The sequence below is a fragment of the Rhinopithecus bieti genome, unplaced genomic scaffold (genome assembly GCF_001698545.2).
Source record: "Rhinopithecus bieti isolate Rb0 unplaced genomic scaffold, ASM169854v2 scaffold_8350, whole genome shotgun sequence".
NCBI lineage: Eukaryota > Metazoa > Chordata > Mammalia > Primates > Cercopithecidae > Rhinopithecus > Rhinopithecus bieti.
In genome coordinates this window covers 1,734,667-1,760,476 of record NW_016806031.1, presented here as the reverse complement: position 1 = coordinate 1,760,476, position 25,810 = coordinate 1,734,667, and the positions used below count along the sequence as shown (strand labels likewise).

The 25,810-nt window shown below is 40.4% G+C and overlaps 1 protein-coding gene across 2 annotated transcripts in view; it reads left to right on the top strand.

Moving 5' to 3' along the window:
* Positions 1 to 25,810, top strand: part of MIPEP (mitochondrial intermediate peptidase) — a 224,544-nt gene that overhangs the window by 21,992 nt on the left and 176,742 nt on the right. For both annotated transcript variants that reach the window (XR_001886079.1, XM_017874490.1), the window contains exons 6-10: positions 1,699 to 1,881; positions 2,439 to 2,595; positions 7,813 to 7,861; positions 9,644 to 9,704; positions 13,076 to 13,128. Coding sequence is in view for 1 of the 2 variants with exons in the window: in XM_017874490.1 (XP_017729979.1) it covers positions 1,699 to 1,881; positions 2,439 to 2,595; positions 7,813 to 7,861; positions 9,644 to 9,704; positions 13,076 to 13,128 (503 nt within the window). In the remaining variant the exon portion in view is untranslated. The remainder of the gene's footprint in view (positions 1 to 1,698; positions 1,882 to 2,438; positions 2,596 to 7,812; positions 7,862 to 9,643; positions 9,705 to 13,075; positions 13,129 to 25,810) is intronic.

Here is a 25,810-nt window from a genome sequence, read left to right as displayed (position 1 = left end):
GGATGGTCTCGATCTCCTGACCTCTTGATCCCCCCGTCTCGGCCTCCCAAAGTGCTGGGATTACAGGCTTGAGCCACCGCGCCCGGCACACTTTTTTTTTTAAAGTAGAAGTTTTGAAGACAATTTTGGAACTGTGATGTGATTTCAAAATCTTGTTCATCTTTTTTGTTATTCCACTTGTTACCATTAGGTGGTGTTAAATGGCCATATCAGAAACAAAATGAGCAAAGGGAAATCTGGACTGTAAAGAAATGGGAGTCTCCGAAAAGTTTTTTCCATGAAATTTGAATTTTCTATATTGAAATTCTGGGGATATTGATATATAGTCAATTTTTTTAGCGTCTTATCAAACATACCTCTACATCATCTATGTTTATCTTTAAAAAGTATGTTAGTATTGTAGCTTAATCATTTTTTAGAACATAGAACAGTTTAGAACCTGTTAATTGCTGTCTCCCCTCCCAGAAAGATTTGTATACACTTTCACCCGAAGCCCAACATGAGCCCAGTGCAAAGCCTGTCTAGTTTTTTAGCAACCAGTAACTGAAAATTCAGCCCTTCTCCTCCAGTCAACCTGACTATTATGTGGATTCTAGTTTATATTTCATCTTAAAGCATTTATGGCAACCCCTTTGCTAATACACGTTTTCTCAGGTGATTGTGTGTTACAAAGGTTAAAGCTAGGTGGATGTGCCGGCAGCATCCACATCCTCATCACTGACCATTTGAGGGCCTGGCAGGAACAAGGACCATGTGCCACATGACAGGGACACAGAATAGAAGACAGGACCATGCCCTGGGGCTCCGGTCTACTTCTTAGACTTAACTGTATCATTCTGTAGCAGCTCAAGCACATGCAAAATCAGAACTCTTTTCCCTCCCGAGACAGGGTCTCACTTTGTTGCCCAGGCTGTAGTGGTGTGATCATAGCTCACTGAAACCTTGCCTCCTGGGCTCAAGTGGTCCTGCTGCCTCAGCCCCACAAAGGGCTGGGACTGCAGGCGTGTGCTGCCACCCCCGGCCAAAATCAGAACTCTTAGAATGTGCTTCCCCACTTCTGGAGGCTCACTACACTTTTGCAAAGAACTATATTTTTTTTGAGACAGAGTCTCCCTCTGTCTCACAGGCTGGAGTACAGTGGTGCGATCTTGGCTCATTGCAACCTCTGCTTCCTGGGTTCAAGCGATTCTTGTGCCTCAGCCTCCCAAGTAGCTGAGATTACAGGCACGCACCACCATGCCCAGCTAATTTTTATATTTTTAGTGGAGATGGGATTTCACCATGTTGGCCAGACTGGTCTCCAACCCCTGACCTCAAGTGATGTGCCCTCCTCGGCCTCCCAAAGTGCTGGGATTAAGGCATGAGTCACTGCACCTGGTATGTGTTTTTTAATGTTGTTAGTTTCAACAATTAGTTATATAACCTAGACATAAAATAGAACTAGAAGTTATGTAAACCTTAAAGCATAGAAACATCAGAAAGTCATAAGTATGATCTTTTTGTTAGAATATTAAATATCTGTTAAAAGTAAAATTAATATTTATAAAATGTAGTAATATATTCATTTTACTAACATTTAATATTTTATTAAATGATAACAATGTATATGTTGATTTGACATCTTTATATTTTGTTTATTAAATCGTGAAATATTAATTCAGAATGCCTTGAAATAACTTTTACTCCTCCTGCATACAGCGTAAAAGAGCAGTGGACCTCAATGTTAAAATCTTGGATTTGAGTAGTACATTTCTTATGGGAACCAATTTTCCCAACAAGATTGAGAAGCATCTCTTACCAGAACACATTCGTCATAACTTTACATCTGCTGGGGATCATATCATCATTGATGGTCTCCACGCAGAAGCACCAGACGACTTGGTATGTATGTTTCATTCTCTTCGTTGTTTAGGTCCCATCTGTGTGTTGCTACTGTTTTAACCTAAAATTCAGTGATAATATAGCTTTAAAACTTTTTAGCATTACTTAGCCCTAAAAGTTTAACTTGTGGAATTATTAATGCCATAAACACTGAAAAGAATGAAAATGATTTAATTACTTATATTTCATATAAGACTTCTTATTTTTGGAGTATGATTAATAACAGCATTGACTGACATTCTAGACTACAGAGACTTTTAAATTCATGCAGCCTTACTTCTCCTGGTTAAGACGCTGTATAGCATAGAGATCCATGCACTGGGTACAAGTTTGTCCCGCCGTACCTCAGAACAGTACCCTAGAGCTGCAGTCACGTATGCTGTTGCATCCCATGCTATTGTATGACTCTGGAAGCTTTATCGCCTTGTGTAGACCGTTGCTTTATTTTGAAAGCGGTGATCATCTGCAGATGAAGTGGTGAGCATGAGCCTGTGTTATTGTCGCATAGGACTGTGTCATGGTATTTATAACCTTCACCATTTACTTTTTAAATGTAGGTGCGAGAAGCTGCTTATAAAATTTTTCTTTATCCCAATGCTGGTCAGTTGAAATGTTTGGAAGAGTTGCTCAGCAGTAGAGATCTTCTGGCGAAGCTGGTGGGGTATTCCACATTTTCCCACAGGGCTCTCCAAGGAACGATCGCTAAAAATCCAGGTAAGCCTGTTTATCCAACATTTAAGGGCAAAACAGGATTTTTATGAAACTGAGCTTTTGATTTTAAATAGCTGTAAATTAGTGTTCTATTTTAATACGTGCAGAGAACCATTTATAGAGATTTTCTATGTATTTTATAGGAACCATTTTAAATAGAGCTAATAATTTGGCATCTATTCTGTCCAAAGAATTTTATTTTATGTGAATGTTGAGAGTAAAATCATAACCTAAATTTTCATTTTGATGTTAAATTGTTTTCATTTTAACTCAATTAGTTTCTGTGCTCAGTTTGACCAAATTGGTTAGAATTAGGGTGAGAGAATGAAAGATCAGTATGTTTACTGAGGTCGAGATTAATTATAGGTTAGGTCATATAAAAAACAGTCAGATAGGCCTCCTTTTCAGAGAGAAGAGTACTGCTTAGGAAGGTTTGTGCTGGGTGAGGTGTTACGGAAGTGTGTCGTTGGGTTTGTCATAAACTGCCTTGTGCTATGTTGAGTTCCTTATGATTCATAATGTCTAAGAGAAAATGTTACACAAAAATAATATAAATGTACATAATACGTTTTTTCAAAAGCATTTATTAACTTAACAGTTGTAATTTAGGTGGTGAGTCAGGAGTAGGGTGGCCATGATGGTGGAGCTGCGTGAGACTTAAGGTCTTGGCAGTGAAGTTGTAAGACTTAGTGAGGATGAGGGGGAGGAGGAGGCAGTGTGGTGGGCCCCCTGGGGTTCTAGTTGTATATCTGATTAGACATTCCACTCACGGACAGAGGGGACACTAGGGGCAGATCACAACCTGAATCCTCGCTTATCTTTATTCCTTCTGTGCTTATCCCTTCTCACCCTAGCATGTTCTTCTCTTCTCCAAAGTTCTCTAAATGCACTCAATCTTGCTTCCTACTCTTTCATAAACAGTTGTTTCCCTTGACTTGTCAAGGCTCTCGGTTAAGCCGCAGGCGTGTCACACTCATTGCGGCCTGGGCTCCCTAGCTCATGTCACTCTCCTACAGAGACCAGCTTTTTTTCCTAGTCTACCTGTTAAAATCTTACCCTGTTTTTTTAGTGTTCAGCTCAAAACTTCTCTTTCATGAAGCTTGTTAAACTTTTTCACTTTCCTTGGACCCCTTTGTCCCTAAACCCTTGAAACACTTATAATTTGTTTCATATAATCGAAGCTCCTAAACAGATGTAACATGTATGTCATGTATTAAATGTGTGTTTTTAGTGTATGTTTTTTCTTTTTTTGTAAGTATCAGTTTGGTGGAAAGTATGTTTTTCTGTAGTCGCTGTTGTCAACAGTTTGATTATAATAGTACCATAGTTTTATTTTATATTTATATAAAATAATGATATTAGAATATCATTCAGTGCTTACTCTGTTGTTATCTCATTTCCTTCCTCTGCAGCTTTGTGAAGTAGGTATTTGTATTCATGTCACAGATAAGGAATCTAAGGTTAGGTTATATTGCTAAAATGTGGCAGAACTGAAGCCTAAACACATATTCTACATTTATGGTTTTCCATAGGCTGCTTGAGACCTAATGCCCTATGTTTTGTATCATCTACATCCCATTTTTGTTTATTAATTCAGCAGATATTTACTGATTGCCCACTATATGTCAGATACTATTCTCGGTCATGGTGTATAAAGCAGAACAAAATTCCTATCCTTATGCCGTTTACATTCCTGTGAGCAAGGGAAGACAGTTAAGAACGAAATGAGTAGATAAAGTATGTGGTATGTTATTAGTTAATGCGAGCTGTGGAGAAACTGAACAGGGAAGGGGATAAGGAATGTGGGCATGTAGGCTGGTGTTGGAGTTTTAGAGAGTGTTGTCGGAGGGCTCACTGAGAACGTGGCATGTGAGCACGCTCTTGACAGGAACAGGTGTGAGGCTGTGGCTCTTGGGGACAGAAAGGTTTCACGCAGACTCACTGGCAAGTGCTAAGGTCTTGAGGCAGAAAAATGCCTGCCACGTTTGAGGAGGGCAGAGTGGCTGAAGCGCAGCGTGTGCAAGGAGAGTGGCGAGAGGTGGGAACAGGCTGACAAGGGGCGGCATTAAGTAGAGAGGACACAAGCGCAACAGGTCGCTGTGGGGGTTGGGGCAGAGGAATGAGAGATCTGACTCTAGTGCTAATGGTGAGAGTCAGTGCTGCTGTTCCTGAGAGAAGACTGCAGCAGGGCCAGGGTGGAAGAGGGCCTGTTTAGATGCTGTTTTGCAGTAACTGTGATGAGAAATGTTGGCATCTTGACCAGGTAGTAGCAGGGAAGGTGGTAAGATGTGATCAGATTCTGGGTACATGGTATTTGGAAGAGGGAGCCAACATTTTCGACCTAAGCAACTAGAAAGAGTGAGTTACTACTGTTAACTAAGATTGCGAGGACCGGGAACTTGGTTTGGTTCAGGTTAAGTTGGAGACACCAAATGAGGTTCAAGTGGCCAAGTTGGGTAGGCAGTTAGATAGAGTGTGAGTTCTGAGCTTCAGATGTAAGTTTGAACCGCTAAAATGAGACTCTGAGACCACTAAGAGAGTGAACTTAAAGAACAAGTCCAAGGACTGCACTCTGGGGCCTTCAAGTCTAAGAGGCAGGCATGTGAGGAACTGCTAGTTAACGCTGCCAGATGTAACGGCCAGTAAGGGAGGTGGAAAGTGATCACAGCATGTGGTCCTGGAGGCCACGCAGAAGGTTTGTCTACAGGAGAAGGGAGAGATCAGCTGACTCATGCTGTGGCCAGGTCAGATGTGAGGAGGGCTGGGCATGACCACCGGCTCTAGCAGTGTGGGTGGAGCTCACTGGACCTGCAGCACCCAGCGCCAGATTCCGTGACTGGCAGGTCAGCCTTGTGCACTAAGCGCTTGGTGTGCTGATGTACTGGCAGGGGTGGTTGTGCACCGCATCACATAAGATGTGCCCCGGGTCCTTGAGGATGTAAAGCTTCGTTGAGGAGCCGGATATATGCATATAAAAAGAGAAATGATAATACAGGTTGGCACGTTTTTGGTGCTGATGGAGTAGTACAGACAAAACAATGCCATGGGATATAAGAGCTCGGGGCGTCTGTCAGATGCGTCTGTGGCTGTTGAAGGCACCCTGAGGGAAATGAAACGGTCATGCACAGTGTCAGAGTGAGCGCTCCGCAGAGCAGAGGAAGACAGGAAAGGCTGACTGAGGCTAAGGCGGGCATTCATGTGGACGGTGAATGAGGAGGTAACTGCGGTGAGGCACTTAGTGATTTTCAGGGGGTTTCAAATTCAGTCTTAATATGACAATTCTCTAGGGACACTAACTGAGGCAAGCCAGGTGCAGTGTCTCACGCCTGTAATCTCAGCACTTTGGGAGGCCGAGGCAGGCAGATCACTTGAGGTCAAGAGTTTGAGACCAGCCTGGCCAACATGGTGAAACCCCGTCTCTACTATAAATACAAAAATTAACTAGGCATGGTGGCGGGTGCCTGTAATCCCAGCTACTTAGGAGGCTGAGGCAGGAGAATCGATTGAAGCCCGGGAGGCAGAGGTTGCAGTGAGCCGAGATGGCACCTCTGCAATCCAGCCTGGGCAACAGAACAAGACTCGGAGGTTGCAGTGAGCCGAGACGGCGCCTCTGCACTCCAGCGTGGGCAGCAGAGCAAGGCTCGGAGGTTGCAGTGAGCCGAGACGGCGCCTCTGCACTCCAGCCTGGGCAGCAGAGCAAGGCTCCGTCTCGAAAACAAGATTATTTGAGGCAGATTCTTCACATGTAAAATGACTGGAAGAATAAGATGGATGAATGTGAAAAGAGGGTTAGTAAGAGATAAAACGTATACAAGCATACAGAGGGATTCATTTGAAAACAGTTTGGTATGGCACCTGGAATATAATCCTAAAATGAGATTTCACTGTTGACTAAATAATGTCTTTGTTCCCCCAAATTCCAATTGTTGTTTCATATGGCACATGAGCCAGTGTTTTCAGGATTCGTATACACAGGACTTGTTAAGTATTGACAGTGGCAAGAAACCTCATGGTTTGGGTTTAGGTTAACCACCGTTATTTATTTCCTTAGCCTTTTATTTCACTCAAAAGGAGGTGACTTAAACAGAAGAGAGGGCAAGAAACTTAAAACTGTATAAAAGATTATCTGGAAAATATAAACATAGTGTTTGTAGTGAGCTAAAATACATATGAAAGCTCTGTATACATAAGTCAGTGATAAAAAGTGCCACATTAAAAAATACTCATAAAACATTTCTTCTTGTGGGAAACGGTGGTAATCCTACCACACTGCCTTTATGGGTTTGTGTAGATTATGACAACTACAGCAGAAGTCTTTTAATAAAAGTACTTTAAAAATTCTATCGGAAGTTAAAATTTGTTTTTCTTATTTTGCTATTTTTTTCATATTTATCCTGAATAGATTATTCTATAGTTGTATATAAAATAAAATTGTTATCAAGAAAACATTGATTTTGAGAAATTTATTTCAGTGAATCATACTTCTACACTGCACCTATTTTAAATGAACAAAGCAGAGTCTAGATATCTCTTTAAAACTTTGAAAACATCAGACATGTCTAAGAACATTTTTTCTTACACATAGGAATGGATAGAAACACCTTGAAATTTTGGACTTTTTTCTTTAGCTTCCAATTATCTCGTTTTTTTTTTTTTGAGATGGAGTCTCACTCTCTTGCCCAGGCTGGAGTACAATCTGGGCTCACAATCTGGGCTCAATCTGGGCTCACTACAATCTCTACCTCCTGGGTTCAAGCTCTTCTCCTGCCTTAGCCTCCCACGTAGCTGGGACTACAGGTGTGCACCACCACGCCCGGCTCATTTTTGTATTTTTGGTAGAGACGGGGTTTTACCTTGTTGGCCACGCTGGTCTTGAACTCCTGACCTCAGGTGATCCACCCCCCCCTCAGCCTCCCAAAGTACTGGGATTACAGGCGTGAGCGACTGCGCCTGTCCCATTAACTCTTTTAATTTTGGGATATAATCTGAGGCTGTGGATTATTAGTATGCCAATTTAATTTTTTTCTGATTAAAAGATCATCATCACCTAGAAGTATTTACTGTATGTTTGGTATATGTTAGTAGCTCTACTTCCCTTTGAAAATCATCACTTTAAGGGAATTGTGGTATATAGATTATGATCATCACGTAATAATTTTAACAGATATGTTCATTTTATTTCACATAATTGAAGATATTTTCTTTTGAATTTCATTTTAGAGACTGTCATGCAGTTCCTTGAGAAACTATCTGACAAACTTTCTGAAAGGTTAGTTTTTATTCTACTATTTAGTTTTTTGGTTAAGGTTATTTAGTCCTTTCAAAGAAGACTTGATTTATAAAAAATTAGGAAGTGACCTAGAATATAAGTTTTGGCATATTGGACCAGACCTGTCTCACTATGAGACATACTTTGAAAGGCCATAGTTGTCTTCCTTAATGTGCCATTCTTGAAAACATAGACTGTCCCCTTTCATTAAACAATTGTTTTAGAAATTCATCTTTCATTTGTACTTTAAAAATCTTTACCAAAATGTTTTTGAAACTATTTATTTTAACTTGTGCCATGAATTTTATGACAAGTTCATAAAATAATATTTCTCTTCTTTTGGCCTAAATACAGGAGGCTTATGGATGTGGTGTCTTTTTGATTTTGTGTAGTATCTTAAGAATGTTCTGTCTCAACATTTGTAATTTCAGGCTGAAGTGTTTTACTGCCTTTGGTGTGTCCGTTTGTTATATACAAGTTGAGTGTCCCTTATCTGAAATGCTTGGGACTACACATGTTTTGGATTTCATTTTTGGGGGGAAATTTGGAATATTTGCATACACGTAATGAAATATCTTGGGGATGGGACCCAAGTCTAAACACGAAATTCATTTATGTCTCATATACACCTTATACACATAGCCTGAAGATAATTTTATACAGTGTTTTTAATAATTTTGTGCCTGAAACAAAGTTTTGGCTGCAGCCCATCACGCGACATCACATGTGGAATTTTCCACTTGTACCATCATGTCAGTGCTGAGAAAGTTTCAGATTGTCAGATTAGGGAGGCTCAACCTGTATTCCTGCCTCCCCTGCCCCTCCCCTGCTCAGTGCCTTCAATCATGCACTTGCCCTTCACTGGCCCTCTTGTGGGACTTAGTTGAGAGGCAGCACACCTTTAGGTACTAAGGATTCTAGGAAGAAGCAGTCATGGTTTGTAAAAAAAGGATGATATTTCCTCTTTCTCTCTTGTGATACTGTCTAAAATTGTGTTTGCCTTTTTTGGCTACACCAACACATTGGATCTTGGCTCACATTTCTGTTTTGGACTATAAACTCATGCCTCAGAACTCATTCCTCTCTAGTTTGGATTATGTTTATAAATTCTAAAATTTTCTTTTAATAATCCTGGTGAACCACTGTGTCTTTGATACAATGAAGAGGGTTAATTATGCACTTATTGAGGATTTATCCTGCTTTACTCAGTTAAGTGTTAGTAGTCTTTCTCTACATAGCTACAGATTTTTTGAGCAAGCATAGCTTCATAATTCTACAGGTATTTATAGGAGTTAGGAGTTAATTCCAATATACATGTCATATTGTACAAATATTAAATACTTATTTAATTATTCACCAGCTAGAGTTTTCTATAGGGGAAAATGACTAGAAATCTCAAATGTAGCCAATGATAAAATTCCTTTCTAGAAGTTAATTTGTTTAGTCTCTTTAAAAAGGTATAGCAAAGAGTAGTGATTTAAAGTTTGCTGATTAATACTTTGCATATTTGTAATGACATTGCTAGTTTTTCCAAGCTTTAGGACTCTTGAGGCATATATCCACCATGTTGCTTTTTAAGGTAGAAATTGAATATGCTGCTTTATATATTGTTATTTCTCATGACACTTAGGTAAAATTTGGATTAATAATGATTTACATGTGCACTACTAATTATATCTAATCTTCTTATGAATATTGGAATGTAACGTAAGCAAGCTAGTCCTTTCGTAATGTAATTATTAAAACTTTGTCCTAACAAGTAATGATAAACCTGTTTTGTAGAACTCTAAAAGATTTTGCGATGATACGAGAGATGAAAATGAAACTGAATCCTCAAAATTCTGTAAGTATGTTGGAATATTTTTATTATAGACAGTCTGTCAACTGAAATCAATGTCTTGTGGTTCAGGAACTTTCTTGTGATGGGCTAGAGGTCCATTTAGTCTTGTTTCTGATCCTCAGTTTTGGTGAATAAAGATGTTGAAATATTTGATTCTTATGTCCCAAACTGATGTTGCCTGTACATACAGCATTTTTGTTGAGGAGTTGACATATTTTATGGAAATACACTAACACAATGTGGACATATTCATGCAAAGACTGCTTTCATTCTGTGGAGTGTTGGCTTCTGAGTTTGAAGCAGACTTTAAGGAGACTCAGTGGAGGCTTGATCTGGCAGGTGGCCATTTTAACCATCAGTGTTAACATTGCAGTTCATTTGCTTATTTGTTTGCTAATTTATGATGCCCAGTTGAGTAGGTCAGTATTTGACTAACAAAGTATACCACATTCTAAAAACATGTAAGTGTTGTTTTCAATCATATGATTGTATGATCTTCCTTATGTGGTCCAACAGTATAGACAAGTGTTATTATGGCCAGAATGCTGCCCAGGTGATTGGGGGAGTGCCCTCAAAAGTGTCGAGACTTCAGATATTAGGACTCATTGCCATTTGGTTCTAGGGCACTACAGGATTGCCAGGGTTGTCTACACCATTCTTTCCCAAATGCTGTTGTTAATTCTTGACTTAGTTGCTGCTGCCAAAGCCATCGTCATGAGGAAGATTTAGGGAAATGGGCCTTACAGATTTACAAACTGTTTACTAGTTTCCCAGATACAGCCACTAGGAAACAGATTAGTCCCATTAAGCTCAGTGATGTGTAGAGTAGCATGTCAGTCTGTTAATTTATGGAGGGAGCTGTGTCTAGCAAAGTAACTAGTGTTAGTCATCTGCACACCTTGGCCTGGTAGGTAGTCTCATTTGGGAGACTAAATAATAGATAAGAATTTAGTTTGGTGACTATAGAAACAGAAAAATAAAAAATAAAATGTGTTGCCAAAAGCTAATTCAGTAAAAGTGAATATGACTTTAAACTGTTATCTGTAGACACTTGTATATAGCTTATGGATACGATTATTCTGCAGATATTTGTGAAATGCCCAGTCTCCTCATGAAGTCTCTGTTTTGGTGAATGGTGCCACCATTCACCCTGCTGTTCTAATCAGGGCCTGTACTTAATCCAGACCAGTGGTTCTCAAAGTGTGGTTCCTGGACCGGAAGCAGTAGCATCATGTGGAAACTTGTTAGAAATGCAAATTCTTGAGCCCCACTTCAGACCCACTGAATCAAAAACTGGGGCGAGCTCCACAATCTGTGTTTCAACAAGCATCTCCAGGCACTGCACACTGCCCTCCCCCATAATCATTTGTTAGTTCCTGCAGATTCTCCCGTCCTGTGAACTCTTGTGTCTTCTCCTGTACACGTTGCCATAGCCTGGGTTGGGATCGTGATTCTCACCCAGATGGTCACTGGGAATGCCAAACTGGTTTCTAGCCTTTTGTTCTTGCTCTACTCAAAGCCGTCTTGGAATCAGACAGTTTAACCATGGTTTTAGCCCAGTGTTAGGCATAGAATTGGTTGTCAGCACTTACTTGAACTATGAATGAATGAAAAATGAATGAATTGCCACCAGAGGGATTTGTCTAAAAAGCAGATCTGATCTTCTCACTCTGTTGTTTAAAATTCTTCAGTAGCTCCCGGTTATTCTCTGATTTCCCTTCCTACTGCCCTGCTGCTCCCGCCAAGCCCTCATGGTTTGGCCCTTGCCTGCTTCTCTAGCTTCATCTTCTGCTGCCCTTCCAAGCTGAGGCTGTGTTCTTTGCTCCCTCCTAATAACTGTGCAATGCTCATGTGATCTCTATTCACTTTGTGTGGCTTTCTGTCCTTGCTTTGCTTTCTTTGACTCTTTAATTTGGATTAGTATTTATGTACTGGCCACATGAGTATGGCATGGTGGGCAGCTTCCAGTCATTTACAAACACCACCTACAGGAATGCCTTTCCCCCTTTCTCATCTGGATTAACTGCTCCTATCATAAAACTCAATTCAGGCTTTGCCTTCTCGAGAACATTTCCTAACCTTCCGCTGTGATTTAAATACCCTTCTCGTGGACTGTGTTTTACATGGCACAATGTGGACATGACATACTGTCCTCTGATTGTTGAGTCACTTGCCTTTCTGCTGCCTAAGCTATCATCCTCTTGCTTTTGTCTCATTACAGCCTGCACTCTGTCTGCATCTAGCAGATAGTAAATAATCATCTGTTAGAGAAAATGTGTGCCAAGACCTGAACACGGTGGGGCCAGGATTCCATGGACACAGTCCCTGCCCTTCAGGCACTCATGGGGAGAAAGAAAATAAGCCTACAAGTATCTTAGGTTGTCATACATCCCTTGATATAAGTATTACCATGGAATATGGGAAATAACACCTTGTTATTGGAGAAGAGTATGCCTGAACTGAAATGTTAAAGGATAATGGTACTGAGGAGAGCTGCAAACATTTGCTGAGCCCTTATTCAATGCCAGATACTCTACTTCATAGTTTAAGTATATTCAGCAATCTTATTTGGGAGGTACTGTTGATTCTTTCAACACATATTTACTGAGTGATTACCCTGTGCCAGGCACTGTTCAGGGTACAGGAATGTAATAGGGAAGGATGCAAACAAAGTCCCTGTTGTCATGCAGTTTATAGTCTGGTATGGATTGGAAACTTGAGCCCAGGCAGTCTGTCTTCACAGCCTGGTCTCTTAACCACTCTTTCGTCCACCTGGACACCTAGAAGGAGGACAGTTCATTCAAGTATTCAAGCTTTCCTTTCTTTCAGTATTATATACCAGTCATCAAAAGCAACTAGTCCTGCAGTACTTCTTTATGACATATTTTCTTTGCCAAGATTAGAGTTAATTCTGCCTTGGTTACATTTTAAATTGTTGCTTTCATTTTGATATCTACCCAAAGCTGCTTGCTTAGATTTAGAAAGAACCTTAATCTTACCTTTAGTACACTCATCTTACCTGCAGTATGTTTTATGGGTTAATACATGGGTTACATTTTGGGAAAAATTTCATTATGGCTAATATAATTCATTAATGTTTACTTTTGTTAGATTCCACTTTAGAATGACATTTGTTTGCCTTTTCCCCAGATTCTGTAGGTCTTATTTATACCTTGCTATCCTTTGATTACAGGGAAGTCAAAATAAGGAGCCAGGTATTTTCTGCCAAGCTATCAATTTTTTAAGGGATTCGATAAAATTGCTCTGATTTACATGAACAGTAGCTGGTTTACATTCTATAAACTGGCCACGTTGCTGATAAAAACTGAGAAAGAGTCAGTAGCTTTCCTTAACAGTGAATTATTCCATTGTAGGAAGTAATGCCTTGGGACCCCCCCTACTACAGTGGTGTGATTCGTGCAGAAAGGTAAGTTTTTCAAGAAATACCCATAGAGGAAAAGGAAAAAGGAAGCTGATGTTTATTCGGCAGCTACTGTCATCCACTGAGTCACCCACAGTACAAATCCTTCCCCTGACACCATCCTTCTGCTGGCGTGGTCTGCTTCACTCACGTATTCTTCAGCTGCTTGTATCACTTCCTTGTTTAAAACTCTAGAATCTGGTCCCTCTCCAGTCCCGCCCTTGTGTAGCTTTCTGGTTCTCTTCTTAGGCTGTGAGCATTGCTGGAATCCTTGTTGTGTCCCGTTGCTGGCCCAGAGTAGGGGCTCAGCATGTGTTTACTGAACCAGTAAAGGAATAAAGCGGTACATGGCATGGTGCTACGTTATTTCCTTATGTTTTCTCATTTTTATTTGGACACATATATTGTCAACACATTATTGGTCCATCTGGAAGGATTTAAATGAAATAAAGATTTAAGCAACTTAAGCTGACAGAAGTACTCCTCTGGCTTCTGTATCCTCCTGTGTTCATTATATTGGAGAAAAGGAGGTATGTCCTCCTGTCCCTGCATACGCACTGTTTCTGTAATTTTTATATTTATTTATAAACCCAAGAAATAGAGCTGTTTTCACAGTGAACACATTTTCAAATGTTTATAGCTCAAGTAACTTTATATGCCCAATAGGAATTTTAAAGAAAAGCTCAGAATCTTACCCTTTAATAACTTGTTAACATTTTCTCTTGTAATTAATTTTGAGATACACTGTTTAAGTAGCAGAGTTAAGATTGATTTAGGTAATAGAAGAAAATGTAAGTTTTTTGTTTTTTTCTTCATTAAAGCATACCAGCACGCACTGTGATAATGTGTTTATTTATTTGGTATTAAGCTTTAAAATATTTTTATGACTATGCATTATTGAAGCGTCAAGTAAAGCATAGTAGGTACTTGTCCAAACTAAGAAGTAATTGCTTAATTATTTATTTTGGCATTTGTCATAAAAATAGAAAACAATAACTTTGTATGTTCTTTTCTATACCAGCAGGATGAGGTAGCCTAAGATCAATGAGTGTATTGAAGCACTTACTTGCTTAATTTTCATTTATTTTCCTCTCTTTGGGCTGCATCCATCACCGTTGCCAAAACCATTTTTACTTACAAGACATAATTGTCTCCTAATCTTTAGTTAAGAATATTTGGTCAGATACTATTTTTTATTTTTATTTTCATTAAACAACTCTTTTTAGAGACAGGGTCTCACTTTGTCGCCCAGGCCAAAGTATAGTGGCACAATCATGGCTCACTGTAGCCTCAACCTCCTAAGTTCCAGCAGCCCTCCTGCCTCATCCTCTCAAGTAGCTGGCACTACCAGTGCTTACCACCATACCCAGCCGATTTTTAAATTTTTTTGCAGAGATATAGATTCTTGCTGTGTTGCCCAGGTTAGTTAGCTACTATTTTTTTTTTTTTTTTTTTTTTTGAGGCGGAGTCTTGCTCTGTCGCCCAGGCTGGAGTGCAGTGGCCAGATCTCAGCTCACTGCAAGCTCCACCTCCCGGGTTTACGCCATTCTCCTGCCTCAGCCTCCCGAGTAGCTGGGACTACAGGCGCCCACCACCTCGCCCGGCTAATTTTTTTGTATTTTTAGTAGAGACGGGCTTTCACCGTGTTAGCCAGGATGGTCTCAATTTCCTGACCTCGTGATCCGCCCGTCTGGGCCTCCCAAAGTGCTGGGATTACAGGCTTGAGCCACCGCGCCCGGCCGTTAGCTACTATTTTTAAAAAATGTATCTCAAATTCAGCATCAGTCTTCTTTTTAGTGAAAACAGATAAACTGTTATTCAAAATCTATAATAATTTGTTCATGGTAAACAACAAGGGTTTAGAATATGTTATAGTTTTAATGTAAGGATATTGTTTCACCAAAATGTGTTTTCTGGTTGCAGAAATGAAACCCTGCTCCTTGTAGTGCATTAAAAAATAAAATTTTTTTAAAATTCTTTGTCAAGATTTGGCTTGGTGTTTCCACCTGATAACAATGTAGCCATAAATCAGTAGTAAAATTTATTTGACTTTCCATGTTTCTGTAAAGCATTTGATTTTTGACATTGCGACAGTAATGTAAATTAAATATATCTTAATATTTAATATTTCTAATTTTTAGAATTCTAATTTTAATTCTAAATATTATAAAATATTTAATATTCTAATTTAATGTTAAATATTCTAATTTTGCTACTCTCATTTTATCTGGTATTCCTTTCATATGTCCCCCATACCTGATTATTTTCAGTAATGCCTTAGCCTTAAATGTGATAGTTTTTTCATTTAACTATACTCTGTAAATATAGCATGCCCAAATGGTGGTTCCAAGGTAGGAGATCAGCAGGACTTGTTTTCTGGTCACAACCTCCTGACCAAAACAGAATCTGGTGCAGACAGGATGAAGTAAAGAAATCAGCCTACACCAGCAGATGGCAAGGAAAGGGATTTCTGGCTGCCCTCACTGCTTATTAGCATAAGACACACCCACCAGCGCCATGACAGTTTACAAGTGCCATGGCCAATGACCCAGAAGTTAGCACCCCCTTCCTAGAAAGTTCTGAATAATCTTCTCCCAATTTGCATTAACCCACCCCTTAATTTGCATCTAAATAACAGTGGGTGTAAATACAGCTGCCTACAGCCCACAAGCCTGGCTCTGGGTGCACTGTAGGATCTGATCACAACCTACTTTTGTTTTATAGAGAGAAACATCTCTATTCACATTTATTTGTTCTGATTTTTCTTCCACCCCTGCTCTTCCTCCACAGTTTATCCCAGGCAAATCCCTTTCTGTCTCAGAGGCAGAACCTCTGTTGGGGGAGCAGTGGGTTCCCATTGCCTCCCTGGTTTGTCTTACACACCTGTGACATCTTGCCAGGGGTCCATGAAGCCGCTGAGTCTGCACTAGCCTTGTGTAGCTCCTGGCTGCGCTGTGCTAACAGCCTTTGTGCTGCAAAGTTGACCTGCTAATATGTTCTTCTGGATGTTAAATGTGTCTTGTCAACCATATTTAAAGCTCTGCAAGAACAAACACTCTGGACTTTCAGTAAATACATATTAATTCACAGCCCCTAATCAAGCTTGTATCTAGACCAGTAACCGTGAAAAGCAATCCAGTGATGAGTTTTTTTAGAAGGAGAATGCCATGTTTTTGCATGACATGTTTACAGTGCTCACTGGTTGATGGAGTCTTCCACCTGCTTGCTAAGTCCATGAAATCACCAGGTATGCTGGGACACAGTGTAGTCTGCCAGATATCCATGTGGGGCTTTCGCTTATCTTAAAGTTTTAATACTAATTTATTTATTTGGCTATTAACTCAGTAAAAGAGCCAGGAAACGGGATGCAGAAATGCATCAGAAGAGGTTATAAGAATCAGGTTTTAAAAATCTATTTTAAGGAGCTTCACTGGCAAATGATCGAGTTTTGGTTTGAGGCTTCAGTAATCTTGATTGACAAGAGGAGGCTGCCGCACAGGTAATGGATGAGAAAAGAAAGGAAAAATATCACAGGTTGGGTTTGAGTTAGAAGAGTGGAACGAAGTGAAGATTTCTAAATCCTTGTTAAATTCATCACCTTTCAAGTAAAGACTTAAATGTGTGGCTTGACACAAAATGAAAAATAGAAGGGGCTTTCCTTGATTTGAGCTTTTTTTCAAGTTAACCTCAGGGAGTCTTGTGCTTTTATGTTAAATACTCCAGATTTATTTCAAGTTTTTAATGTTTGTCTAAAGAAAAGTAAGAACTTGTTTAGAAGTAGGAGGAGAAATTAACATGTTTTAAAAGTGCCAAAGGTTGATCCTGGAAAATACCGTCGTGGTATACATGACTGTCAGCAAGTCTTAAAGAGCAGCTCATTTTTCCTTTTTAAAGCTTTAGTGTAAGATTCTTCATGGAAGAGTAACATTATTTCTTTCAAATACGAAAAGTGTGTATTAAATTATTTTATTTGAAATTAAATTTTATTTTTGATTAGGCAATACATTCACATGGCTCATAAAATCATCAATGTTAAGAAGTATTAATTGAGAATACTCATCTCTGCCTCTGCCCCAGAAGTTATCACTTTTCAGTTGTTTAATGTATCCTTCCAGGGTTTGGGTTTTGTTTTTGATGCTTTGGAGACACTATTTCTTTTCTGTAACGAATGAGTTTCAGTATTTCATTTATTTTGGTGCTATTTTTGTTTGTTTATTGTTTTTTGTTTTTGAGACAGAATCTTCCTCCGTTGCTTAGGCTGGAGTGCAGTGACGTGATCTCGGCTCACTGAAACCTCTGCCTCCTGGGTTCCAGTGATTCTCCTGACTCAGCCTCCCAAGTAGCTGGGATTACAGACATGCACCACCACACCCAGCTAATTTTTGTATTTTTAGTAGGAACAGGGATTCACCATTTTGACAAAGCTGATCTCAAACTCCTAGCCTCAAGTGATCCACCTGCCTCAGCCTCCCAAAGTGCTGGGGTTACAGGCATGAGCCACCACACCCTGACAATTTTTGTGCTATTTTTTTTTTTTTTTTTTGAGGCGGAGTCTCGCTCTGTCACCCGGACTGGAGTGCAGTGGCCGGATCTCAGCTCACTGCAAGCTCCGCCTCCTGGGTTTACGCCATTCTCCTGCCTCAGCCTCCCTAATAGCTGGGACTACAGGCGCCCGCCACCTCGCCCGGCTAGTTTTTTTGTATTTTAGTAGAGACGGGGTTTCACCGTGTTAGCCAGGATGGTCTCGATCTCCTGACCTCGTGATCCGCCCGTCTCGGCCTCCCAAAGTGCTGGGATTACAGGCTTGAGCCACCGCGCCCGGCCTGTGCTATTTTTAAATTAAGATATCATTGGGAAAGGGAATTCAGTATTGTCTATTCCTTGCTAAGATATATTCTTAAAATCTCAAGAGCATTCATATAATGAAATAGGGATGTTTTGTGTTTTAAACTATTCAGAAAATGGGCTCTCGCAGAAGGACTTTGTTTTGGATGTGAGAGATCGTGTGCTTTGTTAGTACAGGATTAGTGATCTTGGTGGTTTTAAAAAATTAATCTTTATTATGAAAACTTTCAAAATAGACAGAAATAGGAAATAGATGGCTCAGTCAAAAGAAAAAAAAGGACAAAGAAAAAATAGTTTAAGAAAAAAATGAATAAAAAAACAGAAGTAGAGCAATGTAAGTAACCTCTGTATATTCATCTCACAGATTCCACAATTGCTAAGATTTTTCTATGTTTACTTCATTTGTCTCTTTTACATTTTCTTTTCTTTCTTTGCTCTTCTTTCCCTTCTTCCCTCGCGGCTTTCCTTCCTTTCTCTTTTCTCATTACTAACGTACAGTCATGTGTCACTTAATGACAGGGATACATTCTGAGAAATGCATCGTGGGCCAGGCACAGTGGCTCACGCCTGTAATCCCAGCAACTTTGAGAGGCTGAGGCGGGTGGATCATGAGGTCAGGAGTTCAAGACCAGCCTGGCCAACATAGTGAAACCCTGTCTCTACTAAAAATACAACAACAACAAAAATTAGCCAGGCATAGCGGCACGTGCCTGTAGTCCCAGCTACTCAGGAGGCTGAGGCAGGAGAACTGCTTGAACGCGGGAGGTGGAGGTTGCAGTAAGCCAAGATCATGGCACTGCACTCCAACTTGAGGAACAGAGTGAGACTTTGTCTTGAAAAAAAAAAAAAAAAAGCATCGTTAGGCAGTTTTGTCATTGTATGATCTTGGAGTATACTTACACAAACCTAAGGGTGTAGCCTACTACACACACGCCTGTGCTCTCTGGTATAGCCTGTCACTCCTAGGCTACAAACCTGCACAGAATGTTACCATACTGAATACTGTAGGCAGCTGCAACACAATGATGAGTATATATGCATCTAAATGTGGAAAAGGTATAGTGAAAATAGGTATACAAGTTAAAAAATGGTACACCTGTATAGGGCTCTTACCGCAAATGGAGCTTGCAGGACTGGAAGTTGCTCTGGGTGAGTATGAGTGAGTGGTGGGTGAATGTGAAGGCCTGGGACATTACTGTACACCATTATTGACTTTATAGTCACTGTACACTTAGGCTACACTAACTTTATAGAAAGATATGGTTCTTCCTTCAATAACACATTAACTTTTGCTTCCTGTAACCTTTTTTACCTTATAAACTTTTAGTTTTAAAACTTTTGATACTTTGTAATAATATTTAGCTTGAAACACAAGCTATAGCTGAACAATATTTTCTCTTTTTTTATCCTTATTCTATAAACTTTTTTCTATTAAAATTTTTTTTTTTTGTACTTTTAAAACTTTTGTGTTATAAACCAAGACACAAACACACACATTAGCCAAGGTTTAAACAGGGTCAGGATTGTCAGCATCACTGTCTTCCATCTCCACATCTTGTCCTCCTAGAAGGTCTACGGGGGAAATAGTAGGCATGGAGCTGCTATCCCCGGTGATAACAGTGCCTTCTTCTGGAATCCCTCCTGAAGGACCTGCCTGAGGCTGTTTCACAGTTAACTTTTTTTTTTTTTTAATAAGTAGGAGTACGCCAAAATAATGATAGAGTAAGTATAGTATAGTAAATACATGAATCAGTAATACAGTCATTTATGAAGTATTGTGTACTGCACCTCGTTATATGTGTTAGGCTTTTGTATGACTGGCAGCACAGTCGTTTTGTTTACACCAGCATCACTACAAACGTGTGAGTAATGCCTTGTACTCTAACATTATGACAGCTGCAATGTTACTAGGTGATAGAAACTCTTCAGCTCCATTATCATCTCAGCGGACCACCCACTGTAGCATCTGTGGTTCATTGTTGACAGAAGTGTTGTTACCTGGCTTAGGACTACTTTAAAGGAAATCCTAGCCCTCATGTCATCTCAGTCTTACACATTTATTAAGTACTTCTGAAAAACATGAACATCTTCTTACGTAACTCCTGTATCGTTATTACCTAATAAAAATTTAGTAGCAATTTGTTGGCATCATTTAATATCTAGTCTCTATTCGTATTCCCTTGGTAGTATCAAATCAGCTTTTTTCCCAGTGAGTTTGTTAGAATTAGGACTCAAACAAAGCCTCCACATTCTCTTGGCTTTTCTGTCTCCTGTCTCTTACCTTAGAGCGGTTCCCCATGCCTCATGCTCTTCTCACTCTCTTTTCTGTCATATGATCAGCAGCAGTTGTTGAAGAGACCAGGCCATTTTTCCTACAGCATTTCTAACTTTCTGGATTTACCTGTTTGCTTCCTTGTGGCATCATTTCACTAGTTCCTCTCTTTGTATCATTCCTGTAAGCTGGATGTTACATGTAACAACTCACTGTTAGACAGTTCCCGTTTTTGGCACGGACGCCCATAGGTGATGTTGTGCACTTTGTGTCACATCACATCAAAAGGCATGAAAGAGCTGATCATGATGACACATGTCTGTAATCCCAGTGACTCGGAGGCTGAGGCAGGAGGATCACTTGAATCTCGGAGCTCAAGGCTGCAGCAAGTTATGATCATGCCACTGTACTCCAGCCTGAGCGACAGACAGAGTGAGACTCCATCTCCTAAAAAAAAAAAAAAAGAAAAAAAAAGACATGAAATATCAGTTGCCCACCGAGGGTGATGTGAAGATGGTCCCCTAGGTAGATGGATGCTGACAGGATCTCTGCAGTCTGCGGTGAGGGCTTCCCTCTCAACTAGAAAGGGATCTGTGTGGTGTTCCTGGCAACATGGAAACATCCAGTTTTCCCTCAGTCATTTACCCAGTGGCTTTAACACCCATTGATAGTCCTTGTCTGAGTCAGTCATTCTTTTTAATTGCCAATTCTCAAAATAAGGATTTATTGTAATCGTTTTCTGAACTAGTGACAAATGAGAATTATCTGGCTTTCTCTTTGTAAAGTGTCGTTATAAACTAATGGAATTCCATTGATTCAACGTGTTTCAGTCCATTACAGTCATTTTGAAGGGATGCCAAATTTGTCATAACTTGGCCAATTGCGCCGAAAAGTCAGTCTTTTAGGAGCTTGTTGAGTGAGACTCAAAATACCTGTGTTTATTATTCCCAGTTGAGTTTGAACCATTTGCTGCATCTCTGCAGGACAGAAAAGAGGTGGTGATTTCTCCAGTTCTGAGCCAGGAGCATCTGTGACCTGGGGAGAGGTCTGAGAATAGGGTCTGTTGCTGGACTCAATAATTCAAAGAGGATTGGAAAAACTCCTTAGGCAAAGCAAATGGCTGTCTGGCCACTTTCCTTTCATCATTTTCCACAAGCTCTGGGGGAGAAAATCTCTGTCTATTTCCCTTTCTGCTGCTGCCATTTGTTCCTTCTCATGAGGTTTTCATTCCTCCCTGTCCCAGGGCTAACCTGGGTCTTCTCTCACGACATTTCCACATCTCCCATTCTGTTCTCTCTAAAGCAAGGTACAGCACGTAGGCGTTGTTTTCGGTTATTCTTTCCTACTGTTCGATTTTAGACATGGCTGTTTGATTTTACATTTTGATACAGCTTAAGAAGCTGAATGAGAGACTGTTGCAGTCGAGGTCTCCTTGCTGTAGTGAAATTTGGCCCCAGCCTCTATGGTGAGAGTTCTGTCATCTACTGGCACATCCGTGTGGTGTCATCTTCTCTCCTTAAAGTCGGGCCTACTGGTTTACTTTCCTAATCCCTAGGAGGAGGATGGAATTGCACTGTCTTTAGCTTTGATCTCTGTTAACCACAGTTTCCAGTGAACTGTGTTGCTGATCTGCACCATTAATGATAATTATTTCCTGGTTAGCAGGAAGTTTGGCTGGAGCAATTTTCTTGCCACTAGCTTCAGAAGTCAAGGTAGAACCAAATTAGCAATGGTGGATTCTTTATAGAACAGGGGGAAAAGTCTTTTCAGTTCTATATAATTACCTGAAGGGCAAACAGGTTTCCAGTAGCATTCAGTTCCTTTACTGCTACCTTCTCTATTTAACCAGATAAAGCAGTGGCTCCCCCTGTGGTTTTCAAGACAGCATTTCAAAATGTCACCCAGCTATAACATGAAAATTATACTTAGTCACTCCTGATGTCAAAAACACAGTTTCATTTGCTTTCGATAAAGTTAAACATAGTTTCTCTGGCAGTATTATCACATGCTATGCTCTTTACAAGTGTGCATTTTTTCCTTGCCCACACGTGCTCTCTGGCAGGCCATCTTGTCCATTCTGCCCTCTGTGGGCATTTGCCATTTGGTGCACATGTTCTCTGCCACATTTGCTCTCACTCACTGAATAGAATAAGGTAAGACTGAAGCTGTGTTTACTTGCTGTTTCAACCTGGATTCTCTGACTGTACTTCATTGTGTTTTATATTTCACTAAGTTTGAGGCCATGGTGTTTGGACGTAATATCCAAGTTCTTTCTTTACCTTAATTCCAGGTGCATCAGAGGTTGAAATAGAAGTCTGACTCATAGAGTGTGCTTCATAAATACAGTGATCCATTGATTTTTTAAAAATTCAATTTGCAGTGATGAATTCTTCAGTTGAAAGTCTCTTCTTGACTGATATTTCTGTGCTCATTTCAATCATAATTAGTGTTGGATGAAGGTTAGATGAAAATTTGGATACATTACTGAATTCGAATGTTCTTAATTCAAAAGACCTAATTATATTTATACCATTGTATCATGTTAATAGTGCTATGTTCTGGTTCTTTGCTGAAAATTTTTAAACTCATATGTAACGTATTGTAAACCAGAATAGCAGAGCGTTTATTGGACTTCATTCAGTACCTGTAGTGGATAGAATAATTTTCTTCCTCTTTCTTTCTTCAGAGGAATCAGAGGGTTGTAGAGATCCCTTACTTCTGGGTCCAGATCCATGGAATTCTTTACAAAAAATGGTCATAAAACTCTTGTAAAACTGTAGAGGAGTCTGAGGTGATGACAGGGATGGCATTGAAGCCAAATCCTCAAAATGCACCTAAGTTCTGTCTCTGCTGGTTGTGGCTCTGCTGTGCTGTGAGGTTCTATGTGCTGCTCGTGGCGCTTTCCCGCTGTCTTGGGTCTCTAGATGAGAGAGGAAAATGTTCCTATGTGTAGCATCTGTGCAGATAAGGAAGCTGTGGATGGAGATGGTGCAATCGGTTGTTCGCAGGCCGGCCTCAGCCTCGGAGTGCTCTGCTGAGGCAGGCGGAACCACATGATGAGCCTGGCGTGGAGGGCCATGCTGGGGCCTGTGACCACTGAAACGCCCTCTGTGCGTGTTCCTTCACTCCGTGTTGAAGATGTGAGCTGAGAGCATAGCAGTCACGGCCTCCTGACTGGCAGGTCATGTGGGGCTGCTCCTCGGGGCCCCTCAGATGTGGGTTGGAGCTGCAGAAAACACCCTATAGCTTTTTGAATCTCTTCCACCCTTTCTGGACCTCCCTCCCTCTGGCTCTTCTTCAGGAGAGAAGTAGCTTGCATTTGGTGAGAGTCACTGAGGGTGTGGAGGGGCGTGTAGTCTCACTCTGGATGGCCGAGGCAGCTGAATGAGGGCTAAGGCACTAGTGCTTGCTTGAGCTTGTCTGCCCCATTTGCTTGAGTCCCCTTGGGCCTTTGCTACCCTCTTTCTTCCCTCCCCGTCTTCCAGGAGCCTCTTCTTTCCAGGTGTGCTCCAGATGCTGCCTCTTCTTTGTAGTTCTCTCTGTTCCTCCCATTCCCAGCTTCTCCCCTCTGCCAGGTGGAACTGACCACAGCCTCATCTTTGAGCTAATGCCTTGTTTACACTGCTCTTCTGCCCCTGATCATTTGGATTGGTGGTCATTGTTGTCACAGTGTGTTCATCGTTCCACACTGAGGAGTTGTCATGCAGGCACATAGCAGGTGATTAATGAAAGTTTACTGCATCTACACAGCTTCTTGACACAGTGTTGCATTTCTTTTTAGAGGTAAGGGCAGCTTTGGGGAATAGAAGGGAACTGGAGTAGGAGTAGAAACTGCTTGTCCCTAGGTTATCCACTACAGGTGCTGAATGAAGTCCGATAAATGCTCTGCTATTCTGGTTTGCAATGTCTCTGTCTAACAGCAATAATAGTGACTATATTTTACCATGTGCCTGCTTTTCTCCAGGAACCATACCAGGTTCATTGCATGCATTTCTGTAATTGTTAATGGAGCCTGGAAAGTATTTCCACTTTTCTGGTGAGGAAACGGAGGCTTCAAAATCCTAACTAACTTGCTCAAAGCACGGAACCAATGAGAAATTGTATTTTCAAACCAAGGGCTCTTTCTTGTATTCCAGATTGCCTTAGACTGTCATTAAACCTTTTTGAGCCTGAGTTTCCTCAAGTAAAACTAACAATAATTCTGGTAATAATTCTTGCCCTACCTGTCTCACAGAATCACGTAAGGAATAAGGAGATTCTGGTTCTTGATATGAAAGTGCTTTGCAACTTGTGAAGCACCAAGACAATAGAAGATAATATTATCTCAAACCACTATAGATCTTGCTTCATCAAGTATTCTAACTTTATCATAATCACCATCTCTTCATTTGTATTAGCTTCAAACCCTTTGCCTGCAGACCTGCTAAGATATCTCTTACCTTACAACACAAATAATTACCCTTCTGTGACTGTTGAAGAGACTGTGGTACTATCTCATTTCTTTCCTGCCAAACTTCCCCCAGTCCTCCTCTCTCCTGGATGCCTCCTCTTTCTAATTGCTACAGTCTGGTTTATAGGCCTGTCAGTCTACCCAGCTAGCGTTTCCAAGTTATCAGCCACCTGCCAGTCATGAAATTCAGTAATTTGTTTTACTGCTCAACATCCCTGATGTCTGCAGTTTTCTCTTTTTGGGGTTTTTTTGCTTGGATTGGAGATCCTAATATCTGCAATTTTTGACTGCACTTACCATGTCCAGTTTTTTAAAATTCTTTCTTCAACACATACCATCAGACTTCCTGTTCTCTCTGTTTTGATCACCACGCTCTTTTCTCTTTTAACTTCTCTAAATTAGTCATTCTCAATCTTTGTTCACTGTTAAGCTGCCATAGGAGGGAATGCAGAGATGTAGTATTCTCATTGTGACCAGTAGCTCCTCTCTCTTCTGTCTTACTCTTGAAAGCATTTTGAGAAATGTGTGTAAGAATGAATGATACAATTACTGTGCTTCCTTTAGTACTTGCTTTAACTTGTAACAGGTAGTTGTGAAAAACTTCAGTACCTCAGCCTAAACAAAGACGTGCCCTCCTGATGATGTTTTTCAACTTCCATGCTGTTATCATGCAGTTATAAAGGATGGTCTCAGGCCTTCTACTTAGGTGTTGTAGCCTTGGGAAGGTTACTTACTGTCTTGTAAACCTGTTTTCTCCATTGTAACATAGGGGTGACAGTATTACCTTAAAGGATCGTTTTTTTGCTGTTAAATGAGATACGTATAAAGGGCTTAGTCCACAGTCATAGTGAGCACTCACCAAATGTTAGTTGCCATCACCATCATCATCATCATCACCATCATCATCACCATCACCATCATCACCATCATCACCATCACCATCATCACCATCACCATCATCACCATCATCACCATCATCACCATCATCATCATCATCATCATCACCATCATCATCATCATCATCACCATCATCACCATCATCACCATCATCACCATCACCATCATCATCATCATCACCATCCTCATCACCATCACCATCATCACCATCATCACCATCACCA